An 18,656-nucleotide genomic window follows, 5' to 3' on the forward strand; every position below is an offset into this window, starting at 1 on the left:
TACAGTATAAAAAGATGGAGTCATTGAACCCTAAGGATTGGGCAATGTTTATTACACTATTGCTAATGGGATGGGACCATATATTTTTTGGCCACTTGTATTGAAAAGGAAGTCTAGTTTTTACATATTTCCCCACTCAATAGATGTCATGGGCTGGCAAGCACAAGAGTTAAGTCTGATCATGATCACATTTGATAAAAAATGGACTTAAGTTAAATAATTTTTATATTATTAACACAATCTAATCGATTATAACATAACACAGTATTTTAGAATATCATATTAAGCTTGTTACCCAAAAAAAGATTACATGTCTTTTAGGTAAATTTAACTTGATTTAAGTTTGCTCAGCTAACACTCCAACATTGAGAAAACACATTCGAGAAAGTGTGTTTACCGAACAATTTAAACTAAGTTATGATGTCTAGATGTACATTTTCAAAATTGACATATTTAGCTTAAGATAACTATCTAGGCATGATACTTTTTTCAAAAAGATAAACTTTCTATAGTACTTATGCAAAATAAAATAGTTTTTATATAGTAAAATTAAAAAGTTGAAATGGAAATCATCATTTAGCATTTTAATCATAGCAAAATTGTCCTAAAAGTCATCGTGGGGTACTCCATAAAGAGACAAAGTTCACTGTTAACTCCTCTGTCTTTTTACTTGCAATCAATGCATTATCTCAAAGTAAAGTTAAAGTTGGCACCAAAAAGTCACCTTGGCAACAGCAAAGATTGTACAAACAATATAACAAAAATTACACCAAATATGATCTTCTGCTCTTGGTTTGCACCTGGACATACTATAGTAAATCATAATTTTAAGGTGTTTGAATAGATTACAAGAAAGAATTTGAAAAATAAAAATATAGTGCGAAGAATTTTAATTTGAAATATCAAAATAAATTTCAATCCTAAACTTGAAATGTTTAATTTTTTTTTTTTACCTTGTATATACAATATAATTTTTTATCAAAGAGATTTGGATGAACACGCTCTTGACCCTTTAAATCCGCCCCCGGTGGGAGGGAGTCAACATGGGCGGCTAGTAACTTAAAACACTTTAATCCTTATTATTATTATTCAAAAAGACCTCAACATTTGAACTGAGCTTTGTTCTAACTTAACACCTCAACTCCTGATAAAGTGTTTCAAATAGACATTTTTGCTTCAAATTTTACGTGTATTTTAATTTATCTATTAGATAATTAAGTTAACCACATAAAATATAACAACTCCTTTAATTATAAGCATCAACCTCAAGTAGAAAAATGTTTGAAATTTTATAGCTAATAGAGGCAAATGCATATAATTAAAGGAAATAATATATTTTATGTGATTAACTATATACACGAAAAGAATAATTCAAAATTTGAATTAAAAATATCTAACTAAAACACATAGAAGGAGTTGAGATGTTCAATTGAAACATTACTTAGTTCGAATGTCTAAATGAAATATCCTAACAAGTTTAAGGGGCTTGTATTAAGCCAATCACAAACTATGATTTATTAAAGCAATATTAGCTCATTTGTTTAAGTGCAAAGACAAAGTTTATACTATTAAGTATTAATTATGGCATGTCAAGGAAAGCAAATCATTCAGTCGAAGATAAACAAATGTGTTACTAATACTAATTCATATAGCAAAATAGCAACGCCTTTAGCAGTGCCAATTCTCTTTTAGGGTTCTACAGCCATCTAAAATCTTATCTAGTCTTTTTTTTCTCCACTGTATAGACTTATACATACAACCTATACTTAAAATAAGAAATAAGAAGAAGCTTTTCTTACATTGTAACTCGAAGAATTTTCTGAGTTCAAACCGAGAGATGTACTCATGAACCAAGACTCGTATGCTATAGTTTGTAAACACGGTTTACCCTCTCTCCAGGCGACGACTATGTGGTTGTATGACTTGACAATAATAACCACTCATCAACTTCTCAGGACCCTTCTGTTTCCATCTTTTGAAGTTGATTGTTTCGAGGGGGTCAGCTTCCTAAATGAGGCATGCAGAATCATCACTGCAAATGCATCGATTAGCCATAAGCTCTTGAAATTGGGAATAAAACAGAAGATAAAGAGTAAGATAACAAATTAGGCACGAAAGATAACCTACCTACATAACTGACCGCAAGAGCTGAGAAGAGAGCCATTTGAACATTGGTACAGAAGAGAATAACTGCAGTAGCTGTACAAGAAAGGCTGACTCAGTTCGCAAATTTATACAGTATCAGAAAAATTCTGCTTGCCAAAATAAATAAGAGCTCAAAATTATCTAGGGAAACAAAAACTGTCCAATATACATTTGAAAAGACTGGGAAGCGTCTCTAAGAACTAGAAGCACAAAAACAGCAACAACATCATTTGGGCTTTATACAAAAACTGTGAATCAAGATTTAACATGCATGCTTACTGGAAAATGGAAACAAAGTGTACAATAACTAGAGACACAAAATTGATCTAACATACATGAACTTATAAAAAGCTTGCAATGAAAATTACTACTCCTATTTTGTTGAATTGGTACTTCCTGCAATGAAAATTCTAATTTCAACATCTAATCTCAGACAATATTAATCTAACAATAAACATCTTGAAATGTAACTTCAACTAAACACTGAAAACATAACATACAATCACGGAATGATTATTCAGTTTCACCTAATCAACCATAAAACATAATCAATCCACAGCATCTAGCTTTATATATAGTTTGTAGAAAATAGTCTGCATTTAGCTTCATCTATAGTTTGTAGAAAATAGTCCGTTTTTGTGCAAATTCTAAATGTGAAGTAAGCCTTCATATCTTATTGGTGATGGTGAATTGAATACTTAAGTACAACAGATCCCCTCTTTTCTTCTTGAGAAATAACTGAAATGACAGAATTTTTTACCATAAAAAAGTATCCCCTTTATCCTTTTTTATATGGAACTCTACTAACAGAGTAGAAGAGAAGTCAAGAAGTATTATAAACTCAAGAAGTGGAAGAAGACATTGACTACAGAAAGAATGCTGAAACATGCATGTAAGAGTAGTCCTAGTATCCCAGTACCCAAAAGAAACCTATCTTCCCCTCCTTTTTTCCTTTTTCTCATCCTTTCTAGTTAGATTCTTCAATCAACAATCTTCTGCCGAAATTGGATTATAACTAGGTAGTTCCACACAAGTTTCTTTTGAAGTAAATACCTGAATACCAGGTATAGCTACTTTGCAATTCACTATTTGAAGAACGCGCTTCTCAGAAGCGCATCACTTCAACTATGAAGTCGTAATCCGTACCTTCACATCACTTGTGAAGAAACAGTAACCTCTAGAAATACTGAGAACAAGAAGGTAGAGATGTAGAACTCACCCCATCTCATAAATTATGTTTGGTTAAAAGATCGTGCTAAGGGACAGGGAAACTACAGCCCATTAACTTTTTCTATCGCAGAAGCATCCTTTACGTTGTTTGTAAGAGATATCAATGTATAATAATTAACTTCGCAGGTACTGCAAAAAGATGATATGGAGAAGAGATACCAATATCTCGTTAACTTTGCTGGTACTGGTTTCCTACAACAGATGACATGGAGGTTTATAAACCTTCCATTTTTACTTTTCCCTCTTCTTTTAATTTCTCGCCAAAGAGCTTCCCAGAAATCCTTTACCACTTTTTTTACTTTTACGCTCATCGACACTAATCTGGCTGAGGCTAAACCATTTAAAGCTATTTCCACCATATTTTGCTTCTTCACAATATTTGAGTAAAAGACAAGGTGCAGGTACAACAAAGGATGAAATGGAGAGATCATAAGCCTGTTCTACTTCCCCTTTTCTTTTTTTCTTTTGGAAACGAATATACTCAAATATTCCCCACCTTTTTCTTTTCCTTTCAAGCCCATCGACACTACAATATCTGTGGACTAAAGCATTTAAGCTGTTTCTACCATATTTTGCTTATTTATAATACTTTTGAGTAAAGATACAGTACCTTCCTCATCATCCCCACACCATCCACGCCTCAGTTTTTCTCCAAATTGGGTTGGGGGTTCTATCATTGTGAGAACTTGTGAAACTTTGAACACAAAAATTGATTTGAGATAGTGACATGACATTCTTCTCTAATGATGAAGAAACAGATTTTACAAAATATGCATTCACTGTCTTGCAAGCAGCTAATATATGAACTTTTTACTGCATTTTATACGCATGTACAATTGTTTAGGGAACAATATAGTCAAATCATATATCCCTGCTCCATGATCAATTTGTATGTAATTCCTCACATCTGCATCTATTTTGTAGTACCAACTCATTATATACTTTAGCTTAGTTGTTGGATCATTTGTCCTTGATCCTGATTTCCAGTAATTTTGGTGAAACATCTTAAGAGCATCCATTGCAAATCCAATGTTTCTGAATATCAGTAACCTATAAATATGTGGTCATCCAACACCTCAACAGACTGGCATATGATGGTTTTGGATAGTCCTGACTGACTCCTGAGTATGTAGTTCTATAAGCAATTATTTGACAATGTTTTTCTTTAGACCATCACATGAATCTACATCCGTTGCCACTGATATGCTGTCCAAAACTCTTTTACTGATGTTCTAGCATCTAATTTGCAATAGGAAGAAAGAAAATACATTTGGTCTCAAATTGGATGGATGGGTAGCGATCTTATAGATCAGATTATCAAGAAAGCAAAAGAGGAGCAGGACTTTTAGGATGTAATGAACGTCTCCCAACATGAGGAAAACTATAATTAGAACAAATGATGACGTGGATAAAGTTGGATGTAGAAACAGCCAGCCAACTGTTCCATATAATTCTTTGATCTTATAACACATAGGTCTCATAAGTGTTATTATAGATATGAATACTTTTTAAGTTACACATGTCCTGCTATTAAGTGTCTCCATTTGGTATGAACGTAAACTCTCTGCCTCGACCAAAAGTTGGCATAAGAGCCTCCAATCTAGAGGAGTGCAGAGTGCTATTTATGAAAAGGAACACTAGTATAGACAATATTCAAAAGGTTAACTAGAAGCTAAAAGATCAGGGATCAGCCAATTGTTGTTTCCTGGTGTTCACTTTTACAATATACACAGGATAAATATATGGCAAATGATAAAACAGTCAAAGCTATGATCATATCATCCATCACCAAAAACACTGATAGAATGCTGGACCTGAATCATTTAAGAGAGCAACACCCTAGGCGTCTTTATACTTTTGAGGGAGGGAGGGAGGGGGCGGGGAGAGGTACTCAAGAATATTGACTCACCACACTGAGCAATGCGAATCAAGCTTTGTTTGATAACTGGGCGCTGCTCTAATCCCCAGCGATCTCCACATAACTTTAATACATCCCAAAGTGCTAAACATGATATCAAACCAACAAGGGCAAACAGCTTTTGGTACCTGTTACCCAAATTTATCAAAATGCAATCAATACCAAAGCAATCAAATAGCACAAAAATCAAGCAACTGAAATCGAAATCCTTCAGCTAAATTAGCTGTAGTAAGTTATATGAATAATGTATATTTAATCCACTCCATTCGGGTTCATTTCATACTAAGCCTTAGCAGATAGTGTTCAAAACAAAGCCAACCATTCAAGTTATTGCACAAGTTCAAAAGTTAATTATTAATAATTCTAATCGCATAACAGATACATGCCAATGTTCATATACATGTTTGCAGACACGAATACACATACATACATATAGAATATGTCATTGTGTATAGATGTAGAGAGAGAGAACATACAGAGAACAAGCAAAGAAGAGGACGAAGAGAGAGGCATAATTCCGAGCATAGCGTTTCACATTCTCGTGTACTCTAAGCCGAGCCTGAGACGGCGACGAAGGAAATGAGTAGGAATCAAATGACCCGACGAATTGGAGGGTCCACGACGGGGTATCACCGGAAAAGTCATCAGAGGTGAGTTTTGCAAACGGATTAAGCGTTAAAAGCGACAGTAAGGTTCCAATACGTGAAAATATGAGAACGAAGACTCCATTTGAGATTGAAACCGCGGCTGCGGCAGAATTAGTAACAGCAGTGTCGGAGGAAGCGGTCGTCGCCGCCGCCGCGGTGGTGGAGGAGTGGCGGTGGAGATCGGTAGTCCGTTGATCGAGAATTTCGAGGTAACCGGTATCTCGGAGCCAGGTTTCGAATACGGGTTCGGGTACACTCAGAGATAACGGGTTAGCTGAGAACGCCATTTTTATTTACCTTCTTCAAAGGAATCTGTTTTCAGGTATTTATCTGTAGCGTTTGGTGGGAAATCATATGAGCTTGTGGTTATTCATGGTAGGTTAGAAACTCGGATTAAAATCCGATTAAATTCAGATTTACGTGTGTTGTCAGGTTCATTTCAATACTCCAAACAAGGCTTTTTTTTTTTTTTTTTGGAAAAACTACCTAATTTAACAAACATCTCTGATTATATTGATCTCTTCCTCGTTTTGCTCGGTTTATGATGTGTATCAGTGTATATTTTGATATCAAATACATGTATATTATACGAATACACTCATGAATGTATCAGTGCATATTTGGATACTACATGTATCTATGCGGAAACACTAAATTGATATTGGATACATGGGATGAAATTTAGATCACATATAAAGAAACATTGAGAACATAGATATATAAAATTTTGTGAAATTCAGATACATTTTGAAATACAAATACATAAAGAGAGGGGGGTGAATGAGCAAGAAAGTCGGTGTATTCTAAATACATGTGAATCAAGCTTGAATATAATGTATTTGAAATAAATTACACCTAATTTGACTTGCGTATATCTAAAATACATGTATTCAGAACACTAATTTTTTTTAAAAATATATAATTAAAAAACGTATTGTTTTAACATATAATTAGTACCTATAATAATGTGATTTACCCAAACTCAAAATCAAAGTTTGATTAAGAATGAAAGAATTAGTTGTGCAAGCTTGTACAATTAGAAATTAGAATAGTAAAATCATCTCAACAACAAGGATATGAATAAATAAAGGCATAACACATAAATATTCCCCTTTAACTTGGCTTTAAATCACATTTATGTCCTTCAACTTTGAGTGTGCACAAGTAGATACTTAAACTTGTATAAAGTTGAACAAATAGACACACATGTCCTACATGACATCCTACATGGTGTCCGACATGTATTGTGCCATGTAGGACTCGTGTGTTTACTTGTTCTACTTTATACAAATTTAAGTGTCTACTTGTGCATATCCAAAGTTGGAGGACATAAACGTAAAATGTCATTTTTTATCCTACGGTGTCCGACATGTATTGTGCCATGTAGGACTCATGCGTTTACTTGTTTTACTTTATACAAATTTAAGTATCTACTTGTGCATATCCAAAGTTGGAGGACATAAACGTAAAATGAGGTCAAGTTAAAGAGCACATTTATGTATTATGCCATAAATAAAATATCTACTTAAAAAAAACAATTTTGACATTGGAACAATTTGGATCTTTTATTTATTCGAAAAGCATCTTATGCTTTCTTTGCTTTTGTAGCTTTATATTCGAAAAATGAATAGAATCCAAATCACTTTTACTTTTTCATTGTTTATTTTATTCTTAAAAAATTAAAACAAAAGATAAATTTTGAAGAGACAATAAAAATAAAAAAAGAGTTAAAAATTTGTTGCATCGAATTGTATATTTGAAGCATTTCCTAAAGATTCCGTATCAAGGATGAGTGAATACTTACCAGGTTATTTTTAGTTTAACCAATTTGGTAGCTAATAATCATATAGCTCCTATACATCATGAAAAAATCAGGTATTGTAGACCAAAAACTTATGCATAACCTTCTTTATATACTAGCAAACTAAACTTACAAGATACAACAATCACACATGTTTAGATAGATACATAACATAACAAAGCCTATGCATCCTCAGTATCACTGATAGTTGGACGAGTATCGATGTAGAATTCAGTGTCAACTCCGTCAACGATCCTCCCCCTGTTAACAAACAACCAGAAGAGCATGTAATGTTATATGGAAGAGATTCAAAACAGATGGATGGTTTCAAGTATACATGTCGAATGTGAAATCAACAAGAAAAAAGATGCACCTTTCAAGAACAAACTTCTTTTCTTTATACTTCTGGCTTTCCTCATGTGCAGCCTCCTGCATGATAGAAACGTAGAGTGCTAGTAGTTAACAAAATTTCCGGTGTAGGTATATCATGCATGTGCAATTGGTAACATATTTATATGGCGAGAGGAGTAACTATTTTCCTCCTCTTTTAGTGTGCGAGCTTGTTTTGGTGTCTATTTCTACATGCACGAGAAATAGAGAGAGAACGAAAAGGAATACATATTTCCAGCCAACAATTTGCCCACAACAGCAACAAAATATATCTGATACTGTGTGCATCCCAGAAAGCATCGCTCTCTCCTCCTGAGGTCCAACAGTTACGTTCACCCTGAATCACAAAATCAGGCGGACCAGTCAGACCTCTGCATATATATCGAATGGTGCACAATTGCAAAGTGTTGGGAAGACAGAGAAAATGATGTTAGTAGATATATCATCTATTACACTGCCAAGGCTTCTATGATCATCGACCATAGAAACAGAAATGAAGCGGTAATCCTTAGTCCTTACCAACTTGATCTGTAAAATGGATTTCTTTTTCTTTTCAAAGAACTAAGGATGGATAAGAGAAAATATACATGTTCTTATTAGTTATACCTCTTGGGAACCCAAATCTATAAGATAGGATGAATAAGAGAAAATATACATGTTCCACTACTAGAAAAAGCAAACACTAATTTCTATTCAAATACATCTTCAGCTCAACAGCAATGTTCAATACATAAAATCAAAGTTGCTGATCTTTAGTGCCTTCAAGTGGTACGGTTAAGTTGGATGTTGTTGCTAGCATTTAATTGTTCAGTTTACGTGAAATCTATATGAGTGCAATATTGAAATTGGGAACTCTTTTGGATTCACTAATAAGTCGTTGTCGCTAGAAAGGAAGTCTTTTCTTCTACAGATAACATCTGTCTAGAGGTTAAAGTTATATTACAGTTCATACAATGGGAGTTCCTCAATTCATTACAATTTAGAAAGTATGAAGATGGATGTAAATGCATATGATTAGTTGCAGACACGTCGACATGGTAAATTTTGAGAATTTGATACAAGGGATGAAGGATAGATCAATTCCATAACACTGACAATCATGAATATATCATACAGAGAGAAGACATAAAGTTAATACAGAAAATATCTTTTTTTTAATAAAATAACGTGTTACTCCCTCTATCCCAATTTATGTGACTAAATCTAATAAATCTCAATCCTCTTCCCAATACCATAACTAGTAAGATAGGATATAAAAAGAATGTGACAGATATCAGTCTCAAATGAATGCATGATTATCAACAAAGTCAATTCAGGTGTGAAACAAGCAGATCAAGTCATAAAACAAAACTGGTTATGCTCAATGTGTAGTTCAGAAATTAATAGGCACTCACACTTTATTGAACAAGTAGGCTTTTCCTCTGCGGCAATGAAATCCCTGGCCATAAAACTAACCGTTAAAAAACTACAAACCAAGCAAGCCAAAAGTGCAATATTATGAATAAGAAATCGTGGCAGAAAATTTCCATAAGGATAAAGATTGATTAAAATGTTGAATCACTCTCCAAGCCTAATCCTTGCGCATTTGGTAATTTAACTTTATGTTTTTTTACGTTGTGTTCTTCAAGTTTATAAACACTTGCATGAAAATGGCATGTCACCATTTATAGCTATTTAAGAGAAAGACTTGAGTTTAATTGATTTTAGGGATAGACATATTTGACAGAACGATAATCAATAATTATATTCAAAATGTAGAAATTAACTAATGAGCTAAATCTTAAATCCATTTACAAGATTTGTTCCGCATTGATCATCCACACAAAAATGTACTTTATTCTGCCATATAAAATAACAATTAAGCTAGGTGACATTTATTATAAATTGGTACAGATCACATAACTAATGATAGAAACCAAATCACTTCCAACTTGAAGGGTAATAAGCATGAATACCATAGTCCATACCTAGTCTTCCAATTATCAAGTTGAATCACTTTCTTCACAGCCCAGAACGAAACAAACAAACAAAGCAAAAAGCATAACTACTCTCCACACATTCTTCCATATATTATTAAAAAAAAATCACTTTTTTACTAGAGTTGAACTCCAAAAAACATGTTTGGACACAAAATTCTTCAGGAACTCAACTTCAAGTTGAGTTGAATTCTAGAATTTCAAGTCACTTTTTGGACACAAAATTCTTCAGGAACACAAAATCACTTTTTTCACTCTAAATTATCAAAAACAACTCCATTTTTTATTCATGGCCAAACAATATCAATTTTCACTTTGAAAAAAAAAATACACTTCTTTTTTAAATTTCACAGTGAAAATGGCTAAACGCCTACGTTCTACATGACTTGACATACACGTGCCGAAAAAAACTAGCATAAGCAAATGATCATGCAAGAACATTTCTTTTCTTTCTAGTTGCCCTGTTTTCTCCTTTGGTTATACTTTTGGAGGATGTGTAGGCACAAACACCATCTAATTATGCAAAAACAAGAAAATACCATCTAATTATTCTATATCAAAACAAAAAAAGTACCATCTAATTATGCAAAAACAAGAAAACACCATCTAAGTATTCTTTCTCAAAACAAAAAAATACCATCTAATATGCAAAAACAAGTAAATAAAAGCTAATTACTCAAAGAAACAACAAGCCCCAAAAGGCCAAAACCCAATGAAAAGCTCTATAACAAAGATAAGATTTTTATTTATAAAAACTTAGCTAGAAAGGGAAATTGAAGAAATGGTTACCCTAGAAACAAGGTCATCAGCAAGAGCAAGGTGGGTTTTGCAGAATTTGCACTTGTAAATCCTGCCTTCAAGATCTACAACAAATATCCTTCCCATTTTCAATGGAAAATCAACAAAACCCACAAAACAAGAATTGAATTTTTTGGTCAGTTGTGATAGTGAGCTTGTGGGAGGACTCTTTGGGGTTCCCGTTTATGTCACAATTTTTTATTTCCATGCATTAATTTAGTAAGTTTATTATTTTATTCTTATTTAAATTTTTTCAAAGTTAACTGTTCAATTAATGAATATGAATTAATTTATTTTAATTAATTAATTTAATAAATTAACATGAATTATTCACTTAGTTTTTCTATGTTGGTCAAATGTATATTTCAAGGCTAATAACTCACAAGGGTAAAATAGAAAAAAATATTATGATTTATGCATTAATTTTATGAAATGACAAGTATTATGAATCAACTATTTATAGTAAGGATGACATATAAAAAAGAACAGAGATAGTATTTTTTTTAGCCTCTACCCATTTTTCCTAAAAAAAAAATGGTAGAGTCTATTATTTTACGTGTTTTAAAGTTAAATTATTTTAAGTAGTTTTGTAGTATTTGAATAAAATTAAAAAAGTTAGCCGATAGAAATGCTTTGAACTTGACTTGGTGTTAGAGGTTCCTTATGACTCTAATTCACATCTAATACACTTACTACACTTAGTAAAGGACCTTAACATATATGTACAACTTAAAAATCATCAAGTTGGGCCTATACGCATGCTGGGGATGATTCGAATCTTTGATTAGAAGTTGCGGGATGTTACAATTATAAATCTATATAAATTTAAGAAACCGAATATTGTTCATTGATCTTTTTAAAAAAAAAAAATGTTTCTCATACATAATTATTCCATTCAACTTAGTTGCACCAGACATCTATGTCCTCCAATTTTGAATATGCATAAGTAGATACTTAAACTTGAATAAAATTGCATACGTATACACATAAGACGCCACATAGGACGCCATATAGCACACGTATGTCTACTTGTTCAACATTATACAAGTTTAAGTATTTACTTATGTTCAAAATTACAGATCATACATACAAACTGAAGTCAAGTTAAAAGACACATTTATCTATTATGCCTTAATCTTTTGACTGTAATTTATCAGTCATGGATAGTTTATGGTCCTTCAACAAAACTACTCTCTAGTCTCTTAAAAGTTGCATATAGTATATATAAACACTAGGCATACAGAAACATGCATTTAATTGGATCTTATTTGATATTTATGCCCTTTAATTTTAGGTGTGTAAAAATAAATATTTATTAAACTATCATAAAGTTGAACAAATAAACACATACGTCCTACATGGAGTTCTACATGACATTCTACGAAGCGTCTTACATGTATTTTGCCACATATAACACATGTATCTACTTGTTTAATTTTATACAAATTTAAAACGTTAAAGTTATACAAACCCAACATGAAAGTCTATAAATATCACGTAAGACCAAATTAAAAGACAGTGTATTATATTACTAACTTATCATATATGTCTAAATTCATGATATGCATGAGTGGAGCTAATGAAGTCTTGGGTTATTATAACTTGACTAGACCATTCTAACAACTATTAAATTACCGTTTGATATCAACAAATCCCCTGATATTTAGTAGATAATCCAATAACTTAATTAAAATGGTATCTAGTCAACAATAATTTAATTTCTCACCAAGACTATATTATCAAATCAAATCTTTGTTGTTGCATTCTTTTTTTTTTGGTAATAAGAGTTACATTATCTCAAAGCCCTTAATTTCTTTGAAATGCTTCTCATTTTCTAATGAGATTAAGTAATTGGATTAATCTTTTTTTTTTAAAATAAAAAAATTGACAAATCAATATATGGTAAGTTGGTGGAACAATCAAAAGCAAATTTAAAATAGATTACATTATATCAAATATTTCAACTTTATTCTCGTTTTTGTATCTGATCATTAACTCCTTTCCTTTCTTTTCTTTTTGAAATCTGATTGTTTTAATAATAAATAGAGTATATATAACAAAAATAAAATAAAAAAGTTCTTCATTTTTCCCAATTGTTCTTGCTCAAAAATTCAATTCTTCTCTCTTTTATGATAAGTTAAGGTTTTGCTTTTGATGATCATATGGCCAATTTGGAGGCTCAACGCTTGTAAGTGTTTATGTGTGATATATCACCAATTATTTATAGCAAAAGCTATTAAACTTTAGTGTTATTTTATACTTATATGAATGATGATTGATACACTTGAAGATTATATTTGTTTCCCTAATTTTGTTTTGATTTTTTTTGTATGTGAATTTTTTCCTTTTGTTTGACTATTTTTAATCATGTTTATCCATTAATTTGGTTGTATTTTTTCAGACTTGATCAAGTCATTCTTGATTACATGTTTATAAAAGGTTTACATGAGACTATAGAGACATTCCGCCGTGAAGTTTTTGCTAATCAAAATTTTTATGGTAAGAAAGTCTTTTTAATGAATTTTATTAGTAAAAACTTATATATGTGTTTTTAGTAATGGATGTTTTTACTAAAATGGTTGTATATATATTCGTATGCTTAAATTATTTGATAATTCTTACATATGAATATATGGTACTTAGCGTCCGTTTGGATTGACTGGAAAAAAAAAAGTAGTTTTTAAAAAGTAATTTAGATGACTTTTAAGTTAAAAAATAAAAAGTAGGGAGGGTTCTATTTTTGATTTATAAAACTTTTTTAAGTCATTTCAAGTTATTTTATTTTACACAGATCTGATAGTGTTAAGAGCCATCTCATCCCTATTCTTTTCCAAATTACAAAAACCCATTAAATTTGGTGGAATCTGGATACAGCTCGATACATTGCATCCAGATTTCGGATACATCTAGCAGTGTCTCGATTTCGGATACATCACTCAATGTCTCGATACATCGTGTACGTCCCGATACATTGCGTAAAGTGATATATCCAACCAATACATTGTGTGAAGTGATGTATCTAATCGATATATTGCGTAAAGTGATGTATCCGGCCGATATATCGCGTAAAGTGATATCTCCGAGAATAGGAGAGACTAGAATATATTTTTTTGTAATTTTTTCAAATGGTTGAGAATTTTAGAGAATAGGGTAAAATAATTTAGGTGATTTTTCCTTATTTTTAACTTTGTCAAACAGTCTGATCAAAAGCTAAAAATGACTGATAATTATATTTGACCAACTTTTAAGTCAATCCAAACAGGTTTTTAGTGTGTTAACTATCCTTTATTATTCATATACATGTGAAATAATAAATTCTTAATGCATGTGGAATAAAAAAGTGATGTGATAATGTGATATCAAACTTTGATGTAATAATTGTTTGATTTTTTGATTCATTTCAGCTGTCAATTCTTCTCAAGAAGCATTTCTGCAAATGTGGTGGAATAAATTCTATGAAACATATAACTTTGTGTACCCAAACGTTCCTATGCTCAATGTTGAATCCGTTGATAAGGTGTTACCCAAGAACTTTTTCTATACTTATTCATGTTTAAATTGATACAAAATATTATTTCCAAACTAAATACTCGATTTTGTATTTCCAGGTATCATTAGTAGTGGAAGACATCGTTACTAACAACGTTCATACACATCAATTAAATGCTTCTAATGATCATACGATGGAAAATACATCTAATAATGTGATGGACATACCGCTTTCACCTGATATGTTAGAGTGGCTGGAAAAAGAACCAATTTTAGAGGCTTCTGAACGAATGAATGAGATTGATTTTGAAGGACCTGCAAATGCTTTGCTTGCTTCACCAGAACTTATAGATGCAGGTTTGTTTCTAATTTAGCTTTAATGAAAATAATTACTTTGACACAAGTATTAATAAAATTTTCATATCTGGTTTGGTTGCCATGTTTGGAATAACTTATATAATATCCCACCATTTATCCCATATACGTGGTGGGATAAGTTATCCCAGGATAGCTAATCCCAGGATAACTAATCCTGGGATAACTTGTTTCCAACCAAACGAAGAGTTTTCTTTAGTACTATTTAGTCTTATAGCAATAAGGATCTTCTTTTGTGTTGTACCTACGTACAGGGAATAATACATCTATTCAACAAGCATTTCATCAAGAATGGCCATCTAATGTAACAATGCATATTCAAGAGGAACAATTTCCGGGAATTACTACTGTATCATCTCCGCGACAAGTAGTTTTACCTGAGGGAGCAGTTGAATATTACTATGGTAATAAGCTCTACCATGCTCTTACAAGTGTTGGAGATTTCCTTCCTAGTCACATTGAAGGTGGAAACCATGCAGGAGTAAGTTGAATATAATACTCGTTTTTAAGTATTTAAGAGACAAAATATATGTTATACTGATTAAGAAGTTATTTTTGTTCTCTTTTTGGATAGGTGTTTGGTGATACAAATCAAAGAAACTCATGGAATGAATTAGCAGAACAACAAACAATGGATTCTCCTGAAAGAATTTTGAGAAGAGAGGGAAAACAACCTATGGTGGAGACTGCAGGAAGAAAGAGGAAATCTCCATTGAGTTCTCTGGGATTAGTAAGAACAACTTCTTGAATCCTTTCATGTGATTGTGTTTTCATTTTGCTATGTTATTGACATAAAGGGGTGGTAAAATGAGTAAAATTTATGATTTATCTGTTCGATTCAATTCATTTTAAATGATCGATTAAATATGGATCAATCCATATTATACATGGCTATTCATTAATTGCACTCCCCTTAAGTGTGTAAGGGTGTAAGAATTTCTAAAAAGTACACTTATTATAAGGGTGTGTTTAGTATGAAGAAATATATTATTTTTTTAAAATTCAAATTTTTTCATGCTTAGATAATTTTAATTTTTTGGAATTTTTTTTTAAAAAATAAATATATTTTCCTCTAATTTAAGAAAAATGACTTCTACACTGTATGGAAAAAAATATTCAAAACTTTGTCAAATCAGAAAAATATTTTCTAGGAAAAGAAGGAAATATTTTCCTTCATACCAACCACCATAAACAGAGAAAAGGTATAAGAAAAAAAATCTTGTAATTATTTGTTTACATACTAAAAGAGTGGATAATATGGATATCTATTTGATTTATCCATATAAAATATGAGTCAATTTAGATATTTTAATTTATTTATTTTCACATAACACATTTTCGATCTGACCCTGAATCGACTCATTAGTTTGCCATCCCTATTAACATACATCATCATTTTTTTTTTGAGAATGAACTTCCCTTTCTTAGTTTTTTCTTGTCTCTCTATATAAAATCTTCAAATATTTTATTCTTGCATATATATAATATATATTCCTGAGTTGTAGGTTGAGAAAGAAATTGGAGGTCCAAATAATTCAATCGTCGTATCGACGCAAAAAGATAAACAAAAAGGTATGTAACAAAAATAGTTAATCCACATACTTTTTTTGTTAGGGTCAATACTCACCTAGATATGTTGTGTATTTAATATTCTTATATTGAAGAAATAAATTAACCACAATATAATTGACTTTATATTACTTTACAGGGTTTTTTCTAAAAAATATTCATAACTATCGTGCTACAAATATTGAGCTCTTATGTTGTCACTTTAATACACAAGGAGAGTTTTTGGCTACTGGTGGACATGACAATAAGGTTTGTCTTATTTACTTTTTGTCAAATGGGAAAACACTTTTTTTAATCTCTAACTTTTTTTGTTAATTAATTTGTATTGCTTTTTATGTTTTTAGGTTATGATTTGGAATTTGGGAAATAACGATTTTAGTAGTAGAGAAGGTCATAGTCAGGATATTACAGATATTCGTTTTAGACCAAACTCAACAATGTTTGCAACATCTTCCCTTGACAAAACTGTGAAAATATGGGATGCAGCTGAGGTACAATCTCTATTTCCATAATAAAAAAAATTATTCGCTTAAAGTTCTTGTGAAGATTTATTTTCCGAAGAGTGTTGGAACGAATCTGTAACAAGGTACGATTTTAGATTGTGATTTTACATGGTATAATTCGTCTTTAATTTGTATGTGATTATGCTTTCTGACTAGTAAAACAAATTCAATGATTCTGTAAACTATGTGTTTGATTATATTCTTCCATTTTTTTTAAAAATTGTCTATATTATTACAACCATGATATTGTACATTTGTCATCATTTTATCATTATCCAGCCAACAAAGACTTATAGAAACCTTGAAGGACATCATGGGCATGTGATGTCAGTTGATTATCATCCAACAATGGTGGATCTTCTCAGTTCTTGTGATTACAACAATGAGATTAGACTGTGGAATGTCAATGGGGGTGATTGCATGCTCAGTCTTAAGGTTGGTATCTCTATTTTCTTCCTTTTTATTTTTATTTTAGATGTTCATAAAATGTTAACGCTCCAACTTAAGACAAAGGGTTTCATATGAATAAAAATATAGGAGAGATGTTGGGCATATATATAAGTAAGCATGTCTTATCAATTAGTGACGCGTATTAAAATCGTGCAGGTCTTGAGTAATATCACTAGCGGGATAGACCGTTACCTCTATTTAACATGTGGAGACTCATAATTTGATAGTTATCTGCTTTTGTTGTTTATATTTAAATTTAGAGATTTATTAATTGACTGATTTGAAATCTTGTTGAATTTGTTTTTTCATAAATTCCTGGATTAATTGTAGTAAATAGTTTTCTTACCATTCTTTCTTATTCATTCCAAGCAATTTCAAGATTTTAAACATTCATAGTGGATTATTATGTGAATATACATGCAAAAAGATGTTTTAGAAAATAAAATGATTTGAACCAATATTCTTATTAGACTAAACAACATATATACTATACAATTTTCGAAATATAGTGATTTGTAGAGAATTAACTACTCATTGTCTCAATTTATATGATTTACTTTTCTTTTTAGTCCGTCCCAAAAATATTAACGCATTTCTATTCTTAAACTCCGTGTCAATGCAGGGAGGGAGTAGACAAGTTAGATTTCAACCTCAACTTGGGAGCCTTTTGGCAAGTTCTACCAATAATATCATAAATATTTTTGATATTGAGACTCAAACCATCCAGAAAACATTACAAGTAAAATGCTTATATATATATTCTTCATTCTTAGTCAAACTTACATGTTGCATAACTATATTGTATAACTGCGATTTCATTTTCTATGATTTATAGGGACACGATGGAAACATTCTTTCAATCTGTTGGGACGTAACTGGAAAATACATTGCATCTGTGAGCGAAGATAGCGCACGAATTTGGTCTATTCGTGAAGGAATGTGGATATTTGAATTGCTCTCTGGTGTGAATAAGTTTCAATCCTGCATTTATCACCCAGGCCAAATTCTAGCGTTGGTGATTGGTTCTAATAAGGTATATTCGTAACCTTAGAATGTTTTAGATATTAAATCCTCTCGAAGAATTAATAACTTTTTATTTGAGGAAAATTTAGGATTATTAGATCTCCAGATTAAGTAACTATTGTATAGTTCTTGATTATTATTTTTCACCCTATTTGATACATGTCAAATGTTTTTGCAGGTTTTGGAGTTGTGGAATCCAATGTGTAAAGCAAACATAACTTCATCATATAGAGCACATGATGGTATAATTTCTTCATTAGCAGGTTTACGTGGTAAAGGTATTATAGCTTCAGTGAGTCATGATCGATGGATCAAGATATGGTCATAATGTATCTGTGAGAA

The 18,656-nt window shown here is 31.5% G+C and overlaps 3 protein-coding genes across 3 annotated transcripts; 1 reads left to right on the plus strand and 2 right to left on the minus strand.

Moving 5' to 3' along the window:
* Positions 1 to 1,595: 1,595 nt before the first annotated feature.
* On the minus strand, positions 1,596 to 6,402 carry LOC125811803 (PRA1 family protein H). Its single transcript, XM_049491346.1, has 4 exons — positions 5,770 to 6,402; positions 5,285 to 5,421; positions 2,128 to 2,199; positions 1,596 to 2,032 (listed from the first exon to the last, which is right to left on the minus strand). The coding sequence occupies exons 1-4, from the start codon at positions 6,225 to 6,227 to the stop codon at positions 1,944 to 1,946; spliced, it is 756 nt and encodes a 251-aa protein (XP_049347303.1). The 5' UTR covers positions 6,228 to 6,402; the 3' UTR covers positions 1,596 to 1,943.
* A 1,433-nt stretch (positions 6,403 to 7,835) lies between these two features.
* LOC125811599 (protein yippee-like At5g53940) lies at positions 7,836 to 11,077 on the minus strand. The gene is made up of 5 exons (XM_049491120.1): positions 10,897 to 11,077; positions 9,526 to 9,569; positions 8,360 to 8,468; positions 8,115 to 8,170; positions 7,836 to 8,002 (listed from the first exon to the last, which is right to left on the minus strand). Exons 1-5 carry the CDS (start codon positions 10,990 to 10,992, stop codon positions 7,924 to 7,926), a joined length of 384 nt encoding a protein of 127 aa, XP_049347077.1. The 5' UTR covers positions 10,993 to 11,077; the 3' UTR covers positions 7,836 to 7,923.
* Positions 11,078 to 13,067: 1,990 nt separating this feature from the next.
* LOC125811934 (uncharacterized) lies at positions 13,068 to 18,642 on the plus strand. The gene is made up of 13 exons (XM_049491477.1): positions 13,068 to 13,093; positions 13,307 to 13,404; positions 14,310 to 14,422; positions 14,514 to 14,751; positions 15,024 to 15,250; positions 15,344 to 15,499; positions 16,275 to 16,341; positions 16,478 to 16,587; positions 16,683 to 16,829; positions 17,121 to 17,276; positions 17,914 to 18,030; positions 18,127 to 18,324; positions 18,493 to 18,642. The coding sequence occupies exons 1-13, from the start codon at positions 13,068 to 13,070 to the stop codon at positions 18,640 to 18,642; spliced, it is 1,803 nt and encodes a 600-aa protein (XP_049347434.1).
* The last annotated feature ends 14 nt before the right edge of the window (positions 18,643 to 18,656 follow it).

The sequence above is a fragment of the Solanum verrucosum genome, unplaced genomic scaffold, assembly GCF_900185275.1.
Source record: "Solanum verrucosum unplaced genomic scaffold, falcon-dt-bn FXZP01000238.1, whole genome shotgun sequence".
Lineage (NCBI taxonomy): Eukaryota > Viridiplantae > Streptophyta > Magnoliopsida > Solanales > Solanaceae > Solanum > Solanum verrucosum.